The sequence below is a fragment of the Engystomops pustulosus genome, chromosome 11, assembly GCF_040894005.1.
Source record: "Engystomops pustulosus chromosome 11, aEngPut4.maternal, whole genome shotgun sequence".
Taxonomy (NCBI): Eukaryota; Metazoa; Chordata; class Amphibia; order Anura; family Leptodactylidae; genus Engystomops; species Engystomops pustulosus.
This window is the reverse complement of record NC_092421.1, coordinates 8,390,349-8,414,053: the sequence shown is the minus strand read 5'-3', so window position 1 is coordinate 8,414,053 and position 23,705 is coordinate 8,390,349. Positions and strand designations below refer to the sequence as shown.

Sequence of the window (23,705 nt, the reverse complement as noted above, 5' to 3'; positions counted from 1 at the left end):
GATCGCGAATGGGCCGGGTAAGTAAATCTGCCCCATCATGTCATTAGGCTTCCTGAAAGTCATGCTTGATGGTAAGGGGGCTGCCTACACCATAGGAAAAGAGGCGTGGTTTTCCTTTTTCCATCTAGGAAAACTTATATGCATATTTCCCAGAATCCCCCAGTGCAACATTGGCTCTAAGTCTCCACACACCTGCAAGGCCGCCTTCATCGGCAAAATCTCCACAAGGAGAACTCTTAACTCCATTAATTACAACTCCGTGGAAGGAGAATCATTTAGAGGTTTTTATTGACTCAACTGTAACGGTTCCTTCTTCCCATAGAGAAAATTCTGAAACTGGACACTTCCTAAATAAAAAGGGAGGCTGCGTAAAAGTTACATATATGTGAGTTCACCCCCTGGGGGACAGGGGTCGGCTGGTCCAACACTGCATCAGCATAGAGAAGGGGGGCTGAACACCCCATTTATGGGGAGAGTGACTAGAAGAATCAATAAATATCTGTCTCCGGGTTATACCCCACTAAACTAGCACCCCCCCCCCCCCCCATCAGTTAGGGGATAAGGTGCATTTTAAAATCCCTGTGAAATCTCACCCATTTACTTTACATAAAATTCTTCTCCAAAGTCGGGTGAATACAAGTACAGAAGAGTCATGTGTTATCAGAAAAGAGCCACTTTTAGAGGCTGCACGGGGAACGTCAATTCAGACTCCCCCATTTCATTTCTATAAAGATCTAATTTCACCCTTTTTTTTTTCCAACCACCTCTATATCTGGTTGTGTCCATCACAGAACTTGAAGCCTGAGAAAATGTGATCAATAAGATTCTTATCTTTAGTACGACATCCGTTGCGAGGACTGAAGAAAGTGTCTGACTGGGGGTGTATGAAGTGGTATTCCCCCTGCAGCCTCTAAACTTGACTCATTTCTGGTAATAAGATGACTCTTTGGGGGTGAGATTTAGTATAACTGAGGGAATTCTAGGAAGGATATTTCATATGCTACTAGAGGGGGCTGCAAGTTTACAGAGAGGCCCTGAAGTGATTCCTCCTGTATGTAACTTGGATCACAGCATCATCTACATGAAACGTGTAAGGCATACAATAGCAAGCCCGCACATATCAGTCTCTCCTTCATGGAGAAAGCTACAGGGGCATCTCACAGCCTCTCTGATGTTCAACGAGATTCGCCTTCCTGGTGTAACATTTCCCACATTGAGAACAAGAAAATGGCTTCTCCCCCGTGTGGATTCTCTGATGGGTGACGAGATTAGACTTGGACGTGAAGCATTTCCCGCAGTTGGAGCAGGAGAACGGCTTCTCTCCCGCGTGAATCTTCTGATGTTCATCGAGGTTACACTTCTTGGTGAAACACTTCCCGCACTCGGGACAAGGAAACGGCTTCTCTCCCGTGTGAACTCTCTGATGTTTCACGAGGTTATACTTCCACGTGAAGCATTTGCCACACTCGGTACACGAGTACCACTTCTGTGCCGTATGGAGGCTTTGATGCTGCATCAAGTCAGATTTTTGGGTGAAGCGTTTCCCGCACGCGGTGCAGGAGAACAGCCTCTTCCCCGTATGGTGACTTCTTTCGTGCCTAAAAAGTTCCGATTTCCTGGCAAAACATTTTTCACACTCGAAACACGAAAATGGCTTCTCTCCGGTGTGAATTCTCTGATGCTCAACAAGATTGGACTTTTTGGTAAAGGATTTTCCGCAATCGGAACAGGTAAAAGGCTTCTCCCCCGTGTGGATTCGTTGGTGTTGAATAAAGTCACATTTCTGGGTGAAACACTTCCCGCAATCGGAACATGGAAACGGCTTCTCTCCTGTGTGGATTCTCTGATGTCGCATAAGATTGGCCCTTTTCTTAAAGTACTTCCCGCACTCAGAACATGGATATAAGTTTGCAGCAATGTGATTTGTGCTCGAGTCAGGGGAGCGCTCCTCATCATTTGGGGGATTGTGTGGCGGATCTTCTCTGTCTAGAGCTGGGGACAAATCCGTCCCGATCTCCACTGGGACCTCCTCCTCCTTTACCCGCTGGTCATCTGCCATATCCATCTCCTCCTCCTCTTCCTCCATAACTTTAATATCAAGTAAATCTTCATCCTTAAAAAAAATAATCATTACTAATTAGTTTCAACAGAAATGTGGCAACGGCCAAACTCTTATACTGCACCAGCATCTAACATTAGAAAACCCACTACCAAACATCAGAAACTATGGACATCTTCCTCCCTCTCCTGGTAGATACCTTCCCTTCTGGTGGCCCAGGGAAAGACTTCATTACGTTAAAGGGCATCTACCACCAGGAGGAAGGACTGTATGCAAATGAGCCCGAGGGGCTCCAGGCTCCATAGGTGTTAATGGAGCCTCTCATGATCATTTGCATACAGTCTTTCATTGTGCCTGTAGATGTCCTTTAGCTCAATCTACCTGATGGGAGATTTTTAGGTAATCCACTCCCTCCGTATAGTCAGTTCTTCCTGTTTCCAGACTCCTTATCCTACCTTGCGCTGCACATTGTGGACCAGTTTGGCGATCCTGCTTACCCTGGCATGTAAAACCAGTGGACCAACCATGGCAGTCATTACAAAGTTCATCCCTTCTTACCCTTCCCCTCTATAGCTAATACCGGCCCCCGGCAGTCATGCGTCTCGCTGTAGTGACATCAGCAGGGAGGACACAGGAGCCACTGCTTCTACCCCATTCATAGTGATATTGGACAGGCCTTTCGGGTAGTAGTACCTGTGGATCTAGGTGGATATCGAGATCATCTTCTTCTTCTAGATCATCGGGGGAATACAAAGGGCTTGGACAGATGTCTTGCAGGTCTTGATTTGTCTTTGAGGATCCATCTACAGGGGGCACAGATACTATGAGTATTAGGGTGACCCTCATAGTGGAGCGATGTGACGCCGAGGAGTGAACCTGGCACCAAGTAGACAACATTAGAAAGTGGAGGAGGAGACTCCATAAACTCATATGGTCCTACATCTGGAAACACAAGAAACCTCGCATACAAGCCAACATCCTGTTCCAACCAGTAAATAAAGGCGGACTAGGCTGCCCCTCGGTAACACAATACTATAAGGCCAGCATACTAGACCAACTAAAGCCCATCTGCTCCTCTGACAATAAAAAACACTGGATCAATATAGAAAACAGCCATTAAAGCGTATCTCTACAGCCTATCCATCTTCGCCTCACACCCCAAACCCCCACTAGCGACTATAGCCGCAATGGTCGATATATGGACAAACCTCTCCAAATCCCAGACCCTAAGCATAACCCCCACAAGATGTTCCGATCAACAGCCTATCTGCAGGTATACATAATCCTGGCCCTATATCCTGGCTACCAGGAGACTCAAGAAACCTGGGAGATATTACATCACAAAATGGGAAACTAAAAACAATAGAATCCCGAACTCAGGATATCCAAACCACAAGAATAAACTGGCTACAATATCACCAAACCACAAGAATAAACTGGCTACAATATCACCAAACCACAAGAATAAACTGGCTACAATACCACCAAACCACAAGAATAAACTGGCTACAATACCACCAAACCACAAGAATAAACTGGCTACAATACCACCAAACCACAAGAATAAACTGGCTACAATACCACCAAACCACAAGAATAAACTGGCTACAATACCACCAAACCACAAGAATAAACTGGCTACAATACCACCAAACCACAAGAATAAACTGGCTACAATACCACCAAATCACAAGAATAAACTGGCTACAATACCACCAAATCACAAGAATAAACTGGCTACAATACCACCAAACCACAAGAATAAACTGGCTACAATATCACCAAACCACAAGAATAAACTGGCTACAATACCACCAAACCACAAGAATAAACTGGCTACAATATCACCAAACCACAAGAATAAGCTGGCTACAATATCACCAAACCACAAGAATAAGCTGGCTACAATATCACCAAACCACAAGAATAAACTGGCTACAATACCACCAAACCACAAGAATAAACTGGCTACAATACCACCAAACCACAAGAATAAGCTGGCTACAATATCACCAAACCACAAGAATAAACTGGCTACAATACCACCAAACCACAAGAATAAACTGGCTACAATACCACCAAACCACAAGAATAAACTGGCTACAATACCACCAAACCACAAGAATAAACTGGCTACAATACCACAAGAATAAACGGGCTACAATATCACCAAACCACAAGAATAAACTGACTACAATACCACCAAACCACAAGAATAAACTGACTACAATACCACCAAACCACAAGAATAAACTGGCTACAATACCACCAAACCACAAGAATAAACTGGCTACAATACCACAAGAATAAACGGGCTACAATATCACCAAACCACAAGAATAAACTGACTACAATACCACCAAACCACAAGAATAAACTGACTACAATACCACCAAACCACAAGAATAAACTGGCTACAATATCACCAAACCACAAAAATAAACTGGCTACAATATCACCAAACCACAAGAATAAACTGGCTACAATACCACCAAACCACAAGAATAAACTGGCTACAATACCACCAAACCACAAGAATAAACTGGCTACAATACCACCAAACCACAAGAATAAACTGGCTACAATACCACCAAACCACAAGAATAAACTGGCTACAATACCACCAAACCACAAGAATAAACTGTCTACAATACCACCAAACCACAAGAATAAACTGGCTACAATACCACCAAACCACAAGAATAAACTGGCTACAATACCACCAAACCACAAGAATAAACTGGCTACAATATCACCAAACCACAAGAATAAACTGGCTACAATATCACCAAACCACAAGAATAAACTGGCTACAATACCACCAAACCACAAGAATAAACTGGCTACAATATCACCAAACCACAAGAATAAACTGGCTACAATATCACCAAACCACAAGAATAAACTGGCTACAATATCACCAAACCACAAGAATAAACTGGCTACAATACCACCAAACCACAAGAATAAACTGGCTACAATACCACCAAACCACAAGAATAAACTGGCTACAATACCACCAAACCACAAGAATAAACTGGCTACAATACCACCAAACCACAAGAATAAACTGGCTACAATATCACCAAACCACAAGAATAAACTGGCTACAATACCACCAACCCACAAGAATAAACTGGCTACAATACCACCAACCCACAAGAATAAACTGGCTACAATACCACCAACCCACAAGAATAAACTGGCTACAATACCACCAAACCACAAGAATAAACTGGCTACAATACCACAAGAATAAACGGGCTACAATATCACCAAACCACAAGAATAAACTGACTACAATACCACCAAACCACAAGAATAAACTGACTACAATACCACCAAACCACAAGAATAAACTGGCTACAATACCACCAAACCACAAGAATAAACTGGCTACAATACCACAAGAATAAACGGGCTACAATATCACCAAACCACAAGAATAAACTGACTACAATACCACCAAACCACAAGAATAAACTGACTACAATACCACCAAACCACAAGAATAAACTGGCTACAATATCACCAAACCACAAAAATAAACTGGCTACAATATCACCAAACCACAAGAATAAACTGGCTACAATACCACCAAACCACAAGAATAAACTGGCTACAATACCACCAAACCACAAGAATAAACTGGCTACAATACCACCAAACCACAAGAATAAACTGGCTACAATACCACCAAACCACAAGAATAAACTGTCTACAATACCACCAAACCACAAGAATAAACTGTCTACAATACCACCAAACCACAAGAATAAACTGGCTACAATACCACCAAACCACAAGAATAAACTGGCTACAATACCACCAAACCACAAGAATAAACTGGCTACAATATCACCAAACCACAAGAATAAACTGGCTACAATATCACCAAACCACAAGAATAAACTGGCTACAATACCACCAAACCACAAGAATAAACTGGCTACAATATCACCAAACCACAAGAATAAACTGGCTACAATATCACCAAACCACAAGAATAAACTGGCTACAATATCACCAAACCACAAGAATAAACTGGCTACAATACCACCAAACCACAAGAATAAACTGGCTACAATACCACCAAACCACAAGAATAAACTGGCTACAATACCACCAAACCACAAGAATAAACTGGCTACAATACCACCAAACCACAAGAATAAACTGGCTACAATATCACCAAACCACAAGAATAAACTGGCTACAATACCACCAAACCACAAGAATAAACTGGCTACAATACCACCAACCCACAAGAATAAACTGGCTACAATACCACCAACCCACAAGAATAAACTGGCTACAATACCACCAAACCACAAGAATAAACTGGCTACAATATCACCAAACCACAAGAATAAACTGGCTACAATATCACCAAACCACAAGAATAAACTGGCTACAATATCACCAAACCACAAGAATAAACTGGCTACAATACCACCAAACCACAAGAATAAACTGGCTACAATATCACCAAACCACAAGAATAAACTGGCTACAATACCACCAAACCACAAGAATAAACTGGCTACAATATCACCAAACCACAAGAATAAACTGGCTACAATATCACCAAACCACAAGAATAAACTGGCTACAATACCACCAAATCACAAGAATAAACTGGCTACAATATCACCAAACCACAAGAATAAACTGGCTACAATATCACCAAACCACAAGAATAAACTGGCTACAATATCACCAAACCACAAGAATAAACTGGCTACAATACCACCAAATCACAAGAATAAACTGGCTACAATACCACCAAACCACAAGAATAAACTGGCTACAATACCACCAAATCACAAGAATAAACTGGCTACAATATCACCAAACCACAAGAATAAACTGGCTACAATACCACCAAACCACAAGAATAAACTGGCTACAATACCACCAAACCACAAGAATAAACTGGCTACAATATCACCAAACCACAAGAATAAACTGGCTACAATATCACCAAACCACAAGAATAAACTGACTACAATACCACCAAACCACAAGAATAAACTGGCTACAATATCACCAAACCACAAGAATAAACTGGCTACAATATCACCAAACCACAAGAATAAGCTGGCTACAATATCACCAAACCACAAGAATAAACTGGCTACAATACCACCAAACCACAAGAATAAACTGGCTACAATATCACCAAACCACAAGAATAAACTGGCTACAATACCACCAAACCACAAGAATAAACTGGCTACAATATCACCAAACCACAAGAATAAACTGGCTACAATACCACCAAACCACAAGAATAAACTGGCTACAATATCACCAAACCACAAGAATAAACTGGCTACAATACCACAAGAATAAACTGGCTACAATACCACAAGAATAAACTGGCTACAATATCACCAAACCACAAGAATAAACTGGCTACAATATCACCAAACCACAAGAATAAACTGGCTACAATATCACCAAACCACAAGAATAAACTGGCTACAATACCACCAAACCACATGAATAAACTGGCTACAATATCACCAAACCACAAGAATAAACTGGCTACAATACCACCAAACCACAAGAATAAACTGGCTACAATACCACAAGAATAAACTGGCTACAATATCACCAAACCACAAGAATAAACTGGCTACAATACCACCAAACCACAAGAATAAACTGGCTACAATATCACCAAACCACAAGAATAAACTGGCTACAATACCACCAAACCACAAGAATAAACTGGCTACAATATCACCAAACCACAAGAATAAACTGGCTACAATACCACCAAACCACAAGAATAAGCTGGCTACAATATCACCAAACCACAAGAATAAACTGGCTACAATATCACCAAACCACAAGAATAAACTGGCTACAATATCACCAAACCACAAGAATAAACTGGCTACAATACCACCAAACCACAAGAATAAACTGGCTACAATACCACCAAACCACAAGAATAAACTGGCTACAATACCACCAAACCACAAGAATAAACTGGCTACAATACCACCAAACCACAAGAATAAACTGGCTACAATACCACCAAACCACAAGAATAAGCTGGCTACAATATCACCAAACCACAAGAATAAACTGGCTACAATATCACCAAACCACAAGAATAAACTGGCTACAATACCACCAAACCACAAGAATAAACTGGCTACAATACCACCAAACCACAAGAATAAACTGGCTACAATACCACCAAACCACAAGAATAAGCTGGCTACAATACCACAAGAATAAACTGGCTACAATACCACAAGAATAAACTGGCTACAATATCACCAAACCACAAGAATAAACTGGCTACAATATCACCAAACCACAAGAATAAACTGGCTACAATACCACCAAACCACAAGAATAAACTGGCTACAATATCACCAAACCACAAGAATAAACTGTCTACAATATCACCAAACCACAAGAATAAACTGTCTACAATATCACCAAACCACAAGAATAAACTGGCTACAATACCACCAAACCACAAGAATAAACTGGCTACAATATCACCAAACCACAAGAATAAACTGGCTACAATACCACCAAACCACAAGAATAAACTGGCTACAATATCACCAAACCACAAGAATAAACTGGCTACAATATCACCAAACCACAAGAATAAACTGGCTACAATATCACCAAACCACAAGAATAAACTGGCTACAATACCACCAAACCACAAGAATAAACTGGCTACAATACCACCAAACCACAAGAATAAACTGTCTACAATACCACCAAACCACAAGAATAAACTGGCTACAATACCACCAAACCACAAGAATAAACTGTCTACAATACCACCAAACCACAAGAATAAACTGGCTACAATACCACCAAACCACAAGAATAAACTGGCTACAATATCACCAAACCACAAGAATAAACTGGCTACAATATCACCAAACCACAAGAATAAACTGGCTACAATACCACCAAACCACAAGAATAAACTGGCTACAATACCACCAAACCACAAGAATAAACTGGCTACAATACCACCAAACCACAAGAATAAACTGGCTACAATACCACCAAACCACAAGAATAAACTGGCTACAATACCACCAAACCACAAGAATAAACTGGCTACAATATCACCAAACCACAAGAATAAACTGTCTACAATATCACCAAACCACAAGAATAAGCTGGCTACAATATCACCAAACCACAAGAATAAACTGGCTACAATATCACCAAACCACAAGAATAAACTGGCTACAATATCACCAAACCACAAGAATAAACTGGCTACAATACCACCAAACCACAAGAATAAACTGGCTACAATATCACCAAACCACAAGAATAAACTGGCTACAATACCACCAAACCACAAGAATAAGCTGGCTACAATATCACCAAACCACAAGAATAAACTGGCTACAATATCACCAAACCACAAGAATAAACTGGCTACAATACCACCAAACCACAAGAATAAACTGGCTACAATACCACCAAACCACAAGAATAAACTGGCTACAATACCACCAAACCACAAGAATAAACTGGCTACAATACCACCAAACCACAAGAATAAACTGGCTACAATATCACCAAACCACAAGAATAAACTGGCTACAATATCACCAAACCACAAGAATAAACTGGCTACAATATCACCAAACCACAAGAATAAACTGGCTACAATACCACCAAACCACAAGAATAAACTGGCTACAATACCACCAAACCACAAGAATAAACTGGCTACAATACCACCAAACCACAAGAATAAACTGGCTACAATATCACCAAACCACAAGAATAAACTGGCTACAATACCACCAAACCACAAGAATAAACTGGCTACAATATCACCAAATCAAAGCAGCCCTCAATAAATCCCAATTCAACTTCAGCACAGAAAACACAGACATTACAAAATTATTAATATCTTCCGACACCAAACAAAAAGGACTGTCCACTTTTTATAAACTACTAATAGATACCCAATCAGAGGCTATGCAGTCCCACCTGAACAAATGGTCTGACAAGCTGGAGACTACAATCAGTGATAAACAATGGCTCCAGGCATTCAGAATTCCGCCAAAAGTATCCAGATGTATTAACCCTTTAGAAAACACCATAAAAATAAGATTCAGCTGGTACTACACCCCACACAGATTGTCCCAAATCTACCCAGACAACATCCAAACTTGCTGGCGTTGTCATAGCGACAACGCTGACATGTTACACATTTGGTGGCGCTGCAACCATATAAATAAATTTTGGAAAGCCATTAACGATCTGCTGACTAAAATATGTATCTTCCCAATTCAGCTATCAGCTTTGGAAGAATTCCCCCATACCCACCTAACAGTGATCACTCATGTACTTATTGCAGCCAAAATCAAAATTGCCAAATATTGGAAAGACCCCGCCCCCCCCCCCCCCCCCCCCCGCCTCTGGCAGAAGTCATTAGCTCAATAAATGAAAACTGTCTATACGAAAAAACCATCGCCCACTGTCTACATACGATCCCTAAATTCCTTAACAACTGGGATATATGGCTCAGCTCGTCATACAACACCATCACTGTATAACTATGCAATTCTTTCCATACAACCCCTGCAACTCATTGTACATTCACATTTGTCGCCAGGTTTATGTTCCTTTGGTTATTTGTTCTCTCTTTACGGTTTTCCGTTCTACATTGGCTTACTGATATTTCCTGTACGAACTATGTATAACATCCGAAACTATTTTTTTATGATTGCATTTTATTGAACATGTATGTATCATTACTCCTGGAAAAATCAATAAAAATTAAAGGGGTTTTCCCATCTGGGCATTCACATTTAATTAAATTCATTTGCCATATGTAAACATTTCTTCAATTGGATGTTATTAAAAAAAAAATGTACCTGTGTGAAGATAATTTCTCATAAATGTAGCCATGCTGTCCCTTAGAAACGAGATGGCTTCCTTGGATACGACCACCTCACACTCTGGCAGCGGTGGCCAGACATGCGTTATAAAGTCCTGCCGGACCACCAGGACTTAGCAATCATTACCACAGGACGGCTGTGCGACATGTAGCAACATCCGGACATTTCATACACAAAAACCTTTGTTTCTTTGTGCAATCCCTCCAGCAGAGGTGGTCGTATCCAAGGACACAGTCTTGTCTCTAAGAGACCATATCACTACATTTATGAGAAATTATCTTCACACAGGAACATTTTTTTTAATAACATCTAATTGAAGAAATGTTTATACATGGCAGATTAATGAAACTGAATGTGACTGCCCAGACGAGAGGAGAAGACCCCTTTAATGTTCAAAAAAAGAAAGTGGAGGAGCACAAACCTCTTCAAGACCAAAGTCTGGAGACCTCATGATATGTAGGAGAAATCTATACTGGTGCCAGGACTAGACTCACATCACAGGACTGACCAGGAGAGGCTCTGCACCAACAACCAAGTCAGAGAGGAGTCCTCTAGCTGTGCGATAGGAACTTCGCAGTCTGGACCCCATGATGTAATATGTATTAGATTGACCCCATCAACACATCCCTATCACAGAAAGGCTAACAATATGTGGACCGCACAATGTAGCTCACTATTATAGAGGAGAATAGCAGAAACCAATAGCAACACCTTAAAGGGGCTGGTCCAATCGTTTTCATTAAGCGCTAAAAACTCTCTATATTGTGTCCAAAGTGATGAAACAAATAATTACTGAAATATATATTATAATTGACAGATTATATCACAGATCTATGAAATATTATTTTTTAGAAGACGATTTGGAGACCGGATAAAATGTCTACAAGGAAAGATGTCTATAAAGCTCCGCCGGTCGTCATGTGGGAGCGGAGACAGGAACTAGCACCAGACGCTGGAAAAAACTAAAGACTACGATATAAATAGAAGGCGGGAGAGGAATGACAGCAACGTGCAGGAGGTTTATCTCGAGCAAGAAAGGAAGGGTTGGATGGGAACATGTCCCTCTGTAGGTGCTACCCACCCTGCTGGTCAGCAATCATGTACATCCACCCCATACACCTGTATGTATTACCCATTCTCCCCAGGACCGTCCTCCTCCTCACCCTGCTGGTCAGCCATCATGTACATCCCCCCCATACACCTGTATGTATTACCCATTCTCCCCAGGACCGTCCTCCCCCTCACCCTGCTGGTCAGCCATCATGTACATCCACCCCATACACCTGTATGTATTACCCATTCTCCCCAGGACCGTCCTCCTCCTCACCCTGCTGGTCAGCCATCATGTACATCCACCCCATACACCTGTATGTATTCCCCATTCTCCCCAGGACCGTCCTCCCCCTCACCCTGCTGGTCAGCCATCATGTACATCCACCCCATACACCTGTATGTATTACCCATTCTCCCCAGGACCGTCCTCCCCCTCCCCCTGCTGGTCAGCCATCATGTACACCCCCCCCCCCCCATACACCTGTATGTATTACCCATTCTCCCCAGGACCGTCCTCCCCCTCCCCCTGCTGGTCAGCCATCATGTACACCCCCCCCCCCCCATACACCTGTATGTATTACCCATTCTCCCCAGGACCGTCCTCCCCCTCCCCCTGCTGGTCAGCCATCATGTACATCCCCCCCATACACCTGTATGTATTACCCATTCTCCCCAGGACCGTCCTCCCCCTCCCCCTGCTGGTCAGCCATCATGTACATCCACCCCATACACCTGTATGTATTCCCCATTCTCCCCAGGACCGTCCTCCTCCTCCTCACCCTGCTGGTCAGCCATCATGTACATCCCCCCCATACACCTGTATGTATTACCCATTCTCCCCAGGACCGTCCTCCCCCTCCCCCTGCTGGTCAGCCATCATGTACATCCACCCCATACACCTGTATGTATTACCCAGTCTCCCCAGGACCGTCCTCCTCCTCACCCTGCTGGTCAGCCATCATGTACATCCCCCCCATACACCTGTATGTATTCCCCATTCTCCCCAGGACCGTCCTCCTCCTCCTCACCCTGCTGGTCAGCCATCATGTACATCCACCCCATACACCTGTATGTATTCCCCATTCTCCCCAGGACCGTCCTCCTCCTCCTCACCCTGCTGGTCAGCCATCATGTACATCCACCCCATACACCTGTATGTATTACCCATTCTCCCCAGGACCGTCCTCCTCCTCACCCTGCTGGTCAGCCATCATGTACATCCACCCCATACACCTGTATGTATTACCCATTCTCCCCAGGACCGTCCTCCTCCTCACCCTGCTGGTCAGCCATCATGTACATCCACCCCATACACCTGTATGTATTACCCATTCTCCCCAGGACCATCCTCCTCCTCCTCACCCTGCTGGTCAGCCATCATGTACATCCACCTGTATGTATTACCCATTCTCCCCAGGACCGTCCTCCTCCTCACCCTGCTGGTCAGCCATCATGTACATCCCCCCATACACCTGTATGTATTCCCCATTCTCCCCAGGACCGTCCTCCTCCTCACCCTGCTGGTCAGCCATCATGTACATCACCCCATACACCTGTATGTATTCCCCATTCTCCCCAGGACCGTCCTCCTCCTCACCCTGCTGGTCAGCCATCATGTACATCCCCCCCATACACCTGTATGTATTACCCATTCTCCCCAGGACCGTCCTCCTCCTCACCCTGCTGGTCAGCCATCATGTACATCCCCCCCATACACCTGTATGTATTACCCATTCTCCCCAGGACCGTCCTCCTCCTCACCCTGCTGGTCAGCCATCATGTACATCCCCCCCATACACCTGTATGTATTACCCATTCTCCCCAGGACCGTCCTCCTCCTCACCCTGCTGGTCAGCCATCATGTACATCCACCCCATACACCTGTATGTATTACCCATTCTCCCCAGGACCGTCCTCCTCCTCACCCTGCTGGTCAGCCATCATGTACATCCCCCCATACACCTGTATGTATTCCCCATTCTCCCCAGGACCGTCCTCCTCCTCACCCTGCTGGTCAGCCATCATGTACATCCACCCCATACACCTGTATGTATTACCCATTCTCCCCAGGACCGTCCTCCTCCTCACCCTGCTGGTCAGCCATCATGTACATCCACCCCATACACCTGTATGTATTACCCATTCTCCCCAGGACCGTCCTCCTCCTCACCCTGCTGGTCAGCCATCATGTACATCCACCCCATACACCTGTATGTATTACCCATTCTCCCCAGGACCGTCCTCCTCCTCACCCTGCTGGTCAGCCATCATGTACATCCCCCCCATACACCTGTATGTATTACCCATTCTCCCCAGGACCGTCCTCCTCCTCACCCTGCTGGTCAGCCATCATGTACATCCACCCCATACACCTGTATGTATTACCCATTCTCCCCAGGACCGTCCTCCTCCTCACCCTGCTGGTCAGCCATCATGTACATCCACCCCATACACCTGTATGTATTACCCATTCTCCCCAGGACCGTCCTCCTCCTCCTCCCCACCCTGCTGGTCAGCCATCATGTACATCCACCCCATACACCTGTATGTATTACCCATTCTCCCCAGGACCGTCCTCCTCCTCACCCTGCTGGTCAGCCATCATGTACATCCACCCCATACACCTGTATGTATTACCCATTCTCCCCAGGACCGTCCTCCCCCTCACCCTGCTGGTCAGCCATCATGTACATCCCCCCCATACACCTGTATGTATTCCCCATTCTCCCCAGGACCGTCCTCCTCCTCACCCTGCTGGTCAGCCATCATGTACATCCCCCCCATACACCTGTATGTATTCCCCATTCTCCCCAGGACCGTCCTCCTCCTCACCCTGCTGGTCAGCCATCATGTACATCCCCCCCCCATACACCTGTATGTATTACCCATTCTCCCCAGGACCGTCCTCCTCCTCACCCTGCTGGTCAGCCATCATGTACATCCACCCCATACACCTGTATGTATTACCCATTCTCCCCAGGACTGTCCTCCTCCTCACCCTGCTGGTCAGCCATCATGTACATTCCCCCCATACACCTGTATGTATTACCCATTCTCCCCAGGACCGTCCTCCTCCTCACCCTGCTGGTCAGCCATCATGTACATCCACCCCATACACCTGTATGTATTACCCAGTCTCCCCAGGACCGTCCTCCCCCTCACCCTGCTGGTCAGCCATCATGTACATCCACCCCATACACCTGTATGTATTCCCCATTCTCCCCAGGACCGTCCTCCTCCTCACCCTGCTGGTCAGCCATCATGTACATCCCCCCCATACACCTGTATGTATTCCCCATTCTCCCCAGGACCGTCCTCCTCCTCACCCTGCTGGTCAGCCATCATGTACATCCCCCCCATACACCTGTATGTATTACCCATTCTCCCCAGGACCGTCCTCCTCCTCACCCTGCTGGTCAGCCATCATGTACATCCCCCCATACACCTGTATGTATTACCCATTCTCCCCAGGACCGTCCTCCCCCTCACCCTGCTGGTCAGCCATCATGTACATCCCCCCCATACACCTGTATGTATTACCCATTCTCCCCAGCACCGTCCTCCTCCTCACCCTGCTGGTCAGCCATCATGTACATCCCCCCCATACACCTGTATGTATTCCCCATTCTCCCCAGGACCGTCCTCACCCTGCTGGTCAGCCATTATGTACATCCACCCCATACACCTGTATGTATTACCCATTCTCCCCAGGACCGTCCTCCTCCTCACCCTGCTGGTCAGCCATCATGTACATCCACCCCATACACCTGTATGTATTACCCATTCTCCCCAGGACCGTCCTCCTCCTCACCCTGCTGGTCAGCCATCATGTACATCCACCCCATACACCTGTATGTATTACCCATTCTCCCCAGGACCGTCCCCCTCCTCACCCTGCTGGTCAGCCATCATGTACATCCCCCCCATACACCTGTATGTATTACCCATTCTCCCCAGGACCGTCCTCCCCCTCACCCTGCTGGTCAGCCATCATGTACATCCCCCCCATACACCTGTATGTATTACCCATTCTCCCCAGGACCGTCCTCCTCCTCACCCTGCGGGTCAGCCATCGTGTACATCCCCCCCATACACCTGTATGTATTACCCATTCTCCCCAGGACCGTCCTCCTCCTCACCCTGCTGGTCAGCCATCGTGTACATCCCCCCCATACACCTGTATGTATTACCCATTCTCCCCAGGACCGTCCTCCCCCTCACCCTGCTGGTCAGCCATCGTGTACATCCACCCCATACACCTGTATGTATTACCCATTCTCCCCAGGACCGTCCTCCTCCTCACCCTGCGGGTCAGCCATCATGTACATCCACCCCATACACCTGTATGTATTACCCATTCTCCCCAGGACCGTCCTCCTCCTCACCCTGCTGGTCAGCCATCATGTACATTCCCCCCATACACCTGTATGTATTACCCATTCTCCCCAGGACCGTCCTCCTCCTCACCCTGCTGGTCAGCCATCATGTACATCCCCCCCATACACCTGTATGTATTACCCATTCTCCCCAGGACCGTCCTCCTCCTCACCCTGCTGGTCAGCCATCAAGTACACCCACCCCATACACCTGTATGTATTACCCATTCTCCCCAGGACCGTCCTCCTCCTCACCCTGCTGGTCAGCCATCATGTACATCCCCCCCCCCATACACCTGTATGTATTACCCATTCTCCCCAGGACCGTCCTCCTCACCCTGCTGGTCAGCCATCATGTACATCCACCCCATACACCTGTATGTACTACCCATTCTCCCCAGGACCGTCCTCCTCCTCACCCTGCTGGTCAGCCATCAAGTACATCTCCCCCATACACCTGTATGTATTACCCATTCTCCCCAGGACCGTCCTCCTCCTCACCCTGCTGGTCAGCCATCGTGTACATCCCCCCCATACACCTGTATGTATTACCCATTCTCCCCAGGACCGTCCTCCTCCTCACCCTGCTGGTCAGCCATCGTGTACATCCCCCCCATACACCTGTATGTATTACCCATTCTCCCCAGGACCGTCCTCCTCCTCACCCTGCTGGTCAGCCATCATGTACATCCCCCCCCCATACACCTGTATGTATTACCCATTCTCCCCAGGACCGTCCTCCCCCTCACCCTGCTGGTCAGCCATCATGTACATCCACCCCATACACCTGTATGTATTACCCATTCTCCCCAGGACCGTCCTCCTCCTCACCCTGCTGGTCAGCCATCATGTACATCCCCCCCCCCATACACCTGTATGTATTACCCATTCTCCCCAGGACCGTCCTCCTCCTCACCCTGCTGGTCAGCCATCATGTACATCCCCCCCATACACCTGTATGTATTCCCCATTCTCCCCAGGACCGTCCTCCTCCTCCTCACCCTGCTGGTCAGCCATCATGTACATCCCCCCCATACACCTGTATGTATTACCCATTCTCCCCAGGACCGTCCTCCTCCCCCTCACCCTGCTGGTCAGCCATCATGTACATCCCCCCCATACACCTGTATGTATTCCCCATTCTCCCCAGGACCGTCCTCCTCCTCACCCTGCTGGTCAGCCATCATGTACATCCCCCCCATACACCTGTATGTATTACCCATTCTCCCCAGGACCGTCCTCCTCCTCACCCTGCTGGTCAGCCATCATGTACATCCCCCCCATACACCTGTATGTATTACCCATTCTCCCCAGGACCGTCCTCCTCCTCACCCTGCTGGTCAGCCATCATGTACATCCACCCCATACACCTGTATGTATTACCCATTCTCCCCAGCACCGTCCTCCTCCTCACCCTGCTGGTCAGCCATCATGTACATTCCCCCCATACACCTGTATGTATTACCCATTCTCCCCAGGACCGTCCTCACCCTGCTGGTCAGCCATCATGTACATCCACCCCATACACCTGTATGTATTACCCATTCTCCCCAGCACCGTCCTCCTCCTCACCCTGCTGGTCAGCCATTATGTACATCCACCCCATACACCTGTATGTATTACCCATTCTCCCCAGGACCGTCCTCACCCTGCTGGTCAGCCATCATGTACATCCACCCCATACACCTGTATGTATTACCCATTCTCCCCAGGACCGTCCTCCTCCTCCTCACCCTGCTGGTCAGCCATCATGTACATCCACCCCATACACCTGTATGTATTACCCATTCTCCCCAGGACCGTCCTCCTCCTCCTCACCCTGCTGGTCAGCCATCATGTACATCCACCCCATACACCTGTATGTATTACCCATTCTCCCAGGACCGTCCTCCTCCTCACCCTGCTGGTCAGCCATCATGTACATCCACCCCATACACCTGTATGTATTACCCATTCTCCCCAGGACCGTCCTCCCCCTCACCCTGCTGGTCAGCCATCATGTACATCCCCCCATACACCTGTATGTATTACCCATTCTCCCCAGGACCGTCCTCCTCCTCACCCTGCTGGTCAGCCATCATGTACATCCCCCCCCCCCATACACCAGTATGTATTACCCATTCTCCCCAGGACCGTCCTCCTCCTCACCCTGCTGGTCAGCCATCATGTACATCCACCCCATACACCTGTATGTATTACCCATTCTCCCCAGGACCGTCCTCCTCCTCACCCTGCTGGTCAGCCATCGTGTACATCCCCCCCATACACCTGTATGTATTACCCATTCTCCCCAGGACCGTCCTCCCCCTCACCCTGCTGGTCAGCCATCATGTACATCCACCCCATACACCTGTATGTATTACCCATTCTCCCCAGGACCGTCCTCCCCCTCACCCTGCTGGTCAGTCATCATGTACATCCACCCCATACACCTGTATGTATTACCCATTCTCCCCAGGACCGTCCTCCTCCTCACCCTGCTGGTCAGCCATCATGTACATCCACCCCATACACCTGTATGTATTACCCCATTCTCCCCAGGACCGTCCTCCTCCTCCTCTACCCTGCTGGTCAGCCATCATGTACATCCACCCCATACACCTGTATGTATTACCCATTCTCCCCAGGACCGTCCTCCTCCTCACCCTGCTGGTCAGCCATCATGTACATCCACCCCATACACCTTTATGTATTACCCATTCTCCCCAGGACCGTCCTCCTCCCCCTCACCCTGCTGGTCAGCCATCGTGTACATCCCCCCCATACACCTGTATGTATTACCCATTCTCCCCAGGACCGTCCTCCCCCTCACCCTGCTGGTCAGCCATCATGTACATCCACCCCATACACCTGTATGTATTACCCATTCTCCCCAGGACCGTCCTCCCCTCACCCTGCTGGTCAGTCATCATGTACATCCACCCCATACACCTGTATGTATTACCCAGTCTCCCCAGGACCGTCCTCCTCCTCACCCTGCTGGTCAGCCATCATGTACATCCACCCCATACACCTGTATGTATTACCCATTCTCCCCAGGACCGTCCTCCTCCTCCTCACCCTGCTGGTCAGCCATCATGTACATCCACCCCATACACCTGTATGTATTACCCATTCTCCCCAGGACCGTCCTCCTCCTCACCCTGCTGGTCAGCCATCATGTACATCCACCCCATACACCTGTATGTATTACCCATTCTCCCCAGGACCGTCCTCCTCCCCCTCACCCTGCTGGTCAGCCATCGTGTACATCCACCCCATACACCTGTATGTATTCCCCATTCTCCCCAGGACCGTCCTCCTCACTCCTGCTGGTCAGCCATCAAGTACATCTCGGCCTCCTCTTCATCCTCCTCTTCTTCCTCCTCTACAACTTCCACTTTAATATCAATCAGATCTTCACCCTAAATAAAGTAATTGGAGACAAATTATGCACCTTGTTCTTGTAATTGCAGTGAAAAATGTTTTATTCATTAAAAATCATGTATCGAAAAGTTTATTTACATACAACCTTAATGGCTTAATTGTGAAAGCCTTAATGGCTTTAGGGGGTGTAAAAACAATTAAGAGCTTATACTTGTCTCTCCCCGCTACCCCCCCCCCCCCTCAGCCGTGGTGTCGTCATTCACCAACGCCCTCAGTTTGTATGAGGCTGCCATAGCTGAATACACTGTCCATGTGATACCACTGTATACTGCTGCTGTAGCTGAATGCACTGTCCATGTGATACCACTGTATACTGCTGCTGTAGCTGAATGCACTGTCCATGTGATACCACTGTATACTGCTGCTGTAGCTGAATGCACTGTCCATGTGATATCACTGCTGACCTCTGTATACTGGATTGGGCACCCTGACATATAGATTATCTTTGCGTCCTCCTGTCTTTAATCCTATTCTCAGGCTGAGTCTCCATAGTTTTCCCACTTCTGGCTGTGTCCTGTCCTCTTGCTGCCACCGGCCATGTACTGGAGTTTCTATAACGCAGACTGCTGCCGGTGTTTCCGTCTATAGGTGACACATCCCCGGTCCGTTGGTGCTGGTGATATGGAGCATGGTCATCACTTCCTGTGATATGTAGTCTCACAGTCGTCTGTAATCTAGGCCACACAACAGGATCCTCTCCCTCCAGCCTCTTCCACCTGCCCTAGGACACGCTGAGGACAAGGGAGTCCTTCCTTCTCTCCCGCCTCAATGTTCCTGGTGACCCAGATACAAGCCGGGGCTAACATGATTATCACAAGAGTCACCTACCTGATCATCCTGCAGGACCTCGTCCTCTGATGGTTCCTTGGCGCACAGAGGACTGCAGCACCTTCTCAGCGAGTCACCTGTATACAGACATATGATCACTGTTGTTTATGGCAACTATGACACTACTCCGTCCTTCTGATTGGGTTCATGCTCTGCTCTTACCCAATGATGAGAGGGGCTGGTGGTCCTCCATCATGACGCCCTTGAAGAAATGCTTCTAAATTCTCTCAGTTCTACAAAGAGACACAGACAGTGACATCCTGACACCCACAATGACGCCATCATCACCCAGTCACCACGGTGTCCTGGCAGTGCTCACCTCTCCCCTCAGAAGTTCTAGGATTTCGGTGGTAACCTCCAGGATCTTCTACTCCATGTTCTTCTCATGTCCATGGACTGATGTGGATGAAGACAGGAGGACGCCTGCTGGGGCTTACTCTCTGGACATCTTCGTCACCTTTGAGTATCCTGTGTATGGGGAAAGACCTTCTATAGTGAAACATGATGAATCTGCACCTATACAACAGCCCAGGACCCCATGGTTAGGGCAGAAGTGATCTCTATAGATGAACGTCATGGCCACCGGAGCCTCCTGAGTGTAAGAGCCGAGGGCTGTGCCCGTAGGTTCAGCGGGTACACGACGCCACGCAGGGGTAAACAACGTCACACGACGTCACACTGGGGACACAACGTCACACTGGGGACACGCGACGCCACGCAGTGGGTACACAATGCCAAGCAGCGGGTACACGACGTCACACTGGGGACACACGACGCCACACAGCGGGCACACGACGCCACACAGATAAACCATGCTATAAATTCTCAGGATAAAGTAGCAAAAGAAGGTGAGACCTGAGAAAAACAGAAAGGAATTAGAGACTTATTGAACAAATTATAACAACATTATACCCCTAGTCCCAACAGTTACAAGACCTTTAAGGACACGTCTATTCTGGCTCGGTCCCTTGTTGGGGGAAGGAAGGGGGGGGGGGCGCCCTAAGTATTGCGCAATATGATGTGTAATCCACAGGTATATAGGCCTCGCTCCAGCTCTGCATATTAGACAGACTGAATCCTCCAGTGATAAGGTGTAAGAGGTTTTTATGTAATTAGTCTATTACTTTGTGGTCTCCGTAGGTGCGACCAGCCGTCCTTACACGTCATTGGGGTCTCTCTCCCTAGAAGACTTCTGCTGCCATCAGCTGAGACCTCCACCCAGCACACAGCCCTCTGCACCCGCTCAGCACCCGCTCATCTCCCAACTAAGTCTCTTTCACTAACACCTGACTTCCTGTTAAGCAATGTAATATCTTACCTTCAATGGGGGGTCCTCAAAATCGTAAACCCTGCACACTGCCGGCCTTGTAGGAGTCCAAAATGTCCCAGTAATCACCTACAATCACATTTACATACATTAATACATACATTGTACTTATGGCAGGTGCTTCCTCTGCTGCCACCCCACTGACCACAGTTGGCTACTACAGATACAGCAATACAACCTTACATGAGCGCGATGGGTCGCTGCACCATCCGGGCAATGGATGAGGTTTACACCAGAATCTCATTTCAGAACGATGACCAGGAGAAGATGGACCTCACTACAGCCTCACAGATTGCTCCAGATGTTCCCATCTACTAGTAGACCATGATTTAACGTGTCTGCTCCATCCGTATAAGACCAACCTCCAGTCCACCCGGAGCTGTCTCCTACAAATACACCCGCAGGTTATAGAAAGAGGAGCATAAAGAGTAATATGGGGTATATGAGGAGGTGTACATGGAGTAATATGGGGTATATGAGGACGTGTACATAGAGCGTATGAAGAAATATGAGGAGGGGTATATGGAGGAATATATGCAGTATTAGGGGATACATAGAGTATATATGAGTGTTATATGGAGTAATAGGGGTAAATGAGGGGTATATGGAGTAATATGGGGTAAATGAGGAGGGGTAAATGGAGTAATATGGGGTAAATGAGGAGGAGTATATGGAGTAATATAAGGTAAATGAGGAGGGGTATATGGAGTAATATGAGGTAAATGAGGAGGGGTATATGGAGTAATATGAGGTAAATGAGGAGGGGTATATGGAGTAATATGAAGGTAAATGAGGAGGGGTATATGGAGTAATATGAGGTAAATGAGGAGGGGTATATGGAGTAATATGAGGTAAATGAGGAGGGGTATGGTATATGGAGTAATATGAGGTAAATGAGGAGGGGTATATGGAGTAATATGAGGTAAATGAGGAGGGGTATATGGAGTAATATGAGGTAAATGAGGAGGGGTATATGGAGTAATATAAGGTAAATGAGGAGGGGTATATGGAGTAATATGAGGTAAATGAGGAGGGGTATATGGAGTAATATGAGGTAAATGAGGAGGGGTATATGGAGTAATATGGGTAAATGAGGAGGGGTATATGGAGTAATATGAGGTAAATGAGGAGGGGTATATGGAGTAATATGAGGTAAATGAGGAGGGGTATATGGAGTAATATGAGGTAAATGAGGAGGGGTATATGGAGTAATATGGGGTAAATGAGGAGGGGTATATGGAGTAATATGAGGTAAATGAGGAGGGGTATATGGAGTAATATGAGGTAAATGAGGAGGGGTATATGGAGTAATATGAGGTAAATGAGGAGGGGTATATGGAGTAATATGAGGTAAATGAGGGAGGGGTATATGGAGTAATATGAGGTAAATGAGGAGGGGTATATGGAGTAATATGAGGTAAATGAGGAGGGGTATATGGAGTAATATGAGGTAAATGAGGAGGGGTATATGGAGTAATATGAGGTAAATGAGGAGGGGTATATGGAGTAATATGAGGTAAATGAGGAGGGGTATATGGAGTAATATGAGGTAAATGAGGAGGGGTATATGGAGTAATATGAGGTAAATGAGGAGGGGTATATGGAGTAATATGAGGTAAATGAGGAGGGTATATGGAGTAATATGAGGTAAATGAGGAGGGGTATATGGAGTAATATAAGGTAAATGAGGAGGGGTATATGGAGTAATATGAGGTAAA

At 46.6% G+C, this 23,705-nt stretch overlaps 2 protein-coding genes across 9 annotated transcripts in view; both read right to left on the bottom strand.

Moving 5' to 3' along the window:
- LOC140106026 (uncharacterized) overlaps window positions 1–23,705 on the bottom strand; it is a 582,332-nt gene that overhangs the window by 283,374 nt on the left and 275,253 nt on the right. The gene's annotated exons all lie outside the window — the stretch shown is intronic.
- Window positions 271–22,413, bottom strand: LOC140106117 (uncharacterized). 5 transcript variants are annotated; one of them, XM_072130360.1, is made up of 8 exons: window positions 22,166–22,413; window positions 21,979–22,056; window positions 20,980–21,128; window positions 20,823–20,893; window positions 20,661–20,737; window positions 19,715–19,810; window positions 2,753–2,863; window positions 271–2,113 (listed from the first exon to the last, which is right to left on the bottom strand). In XM_072130360.1, the coding sequence occupies exons 4-8, from the start codon at window positions 20,854–20,856 to the stop codon at window positions 1,145–1,147; spliced, it is 1,287 nt and encodes a 428-aa protein (XP_071986461.1). In that variant the 5' UTR covers window positions 20,857–20,893; window positions 20,980–21,128; window positions 21,979–22,056; window positions 22,166–22,413; the 3' UTR covers window positions 271–1,144. The 5 variants fall into 5 exon arrangements, with proteins under 5 accessions (XP_071986461.1, XP_071986460.1, XP_071986462.1 ...); XM_072130359.1 differs by having other exon boundaries at window positions 22,171–22,413; XM_072130361.1 differs by lacking the exons at window positions 21,979–22,056; window positions 22,166–22,413 and adding an exon at window positions 21,785–21,919.

Bases quoted from the DNA above. Each gene is read 5' to 3' on its own strand.
- LOC140106117 (XM_072130360.1), bottom strand. From the start codon at position 20,856: ATGATGGAGGACCACCAGCCCCTCTCATCATTGG. The intron at 19,811-20,660 runs GTAGGTGACTCT...TACTTTATTTAG, and splicing joins AGGTCCTGCAGGATGATCAG to GGTGAAGATCTGATTGATAT. The intron at 2,864-19,714 runs GAGTGAGGAGGA...GTGCCCCCTGTA, and splicing joins ACTTGATGGCTGACCAGCAG to GATGGATCCTCAAAGACAAA.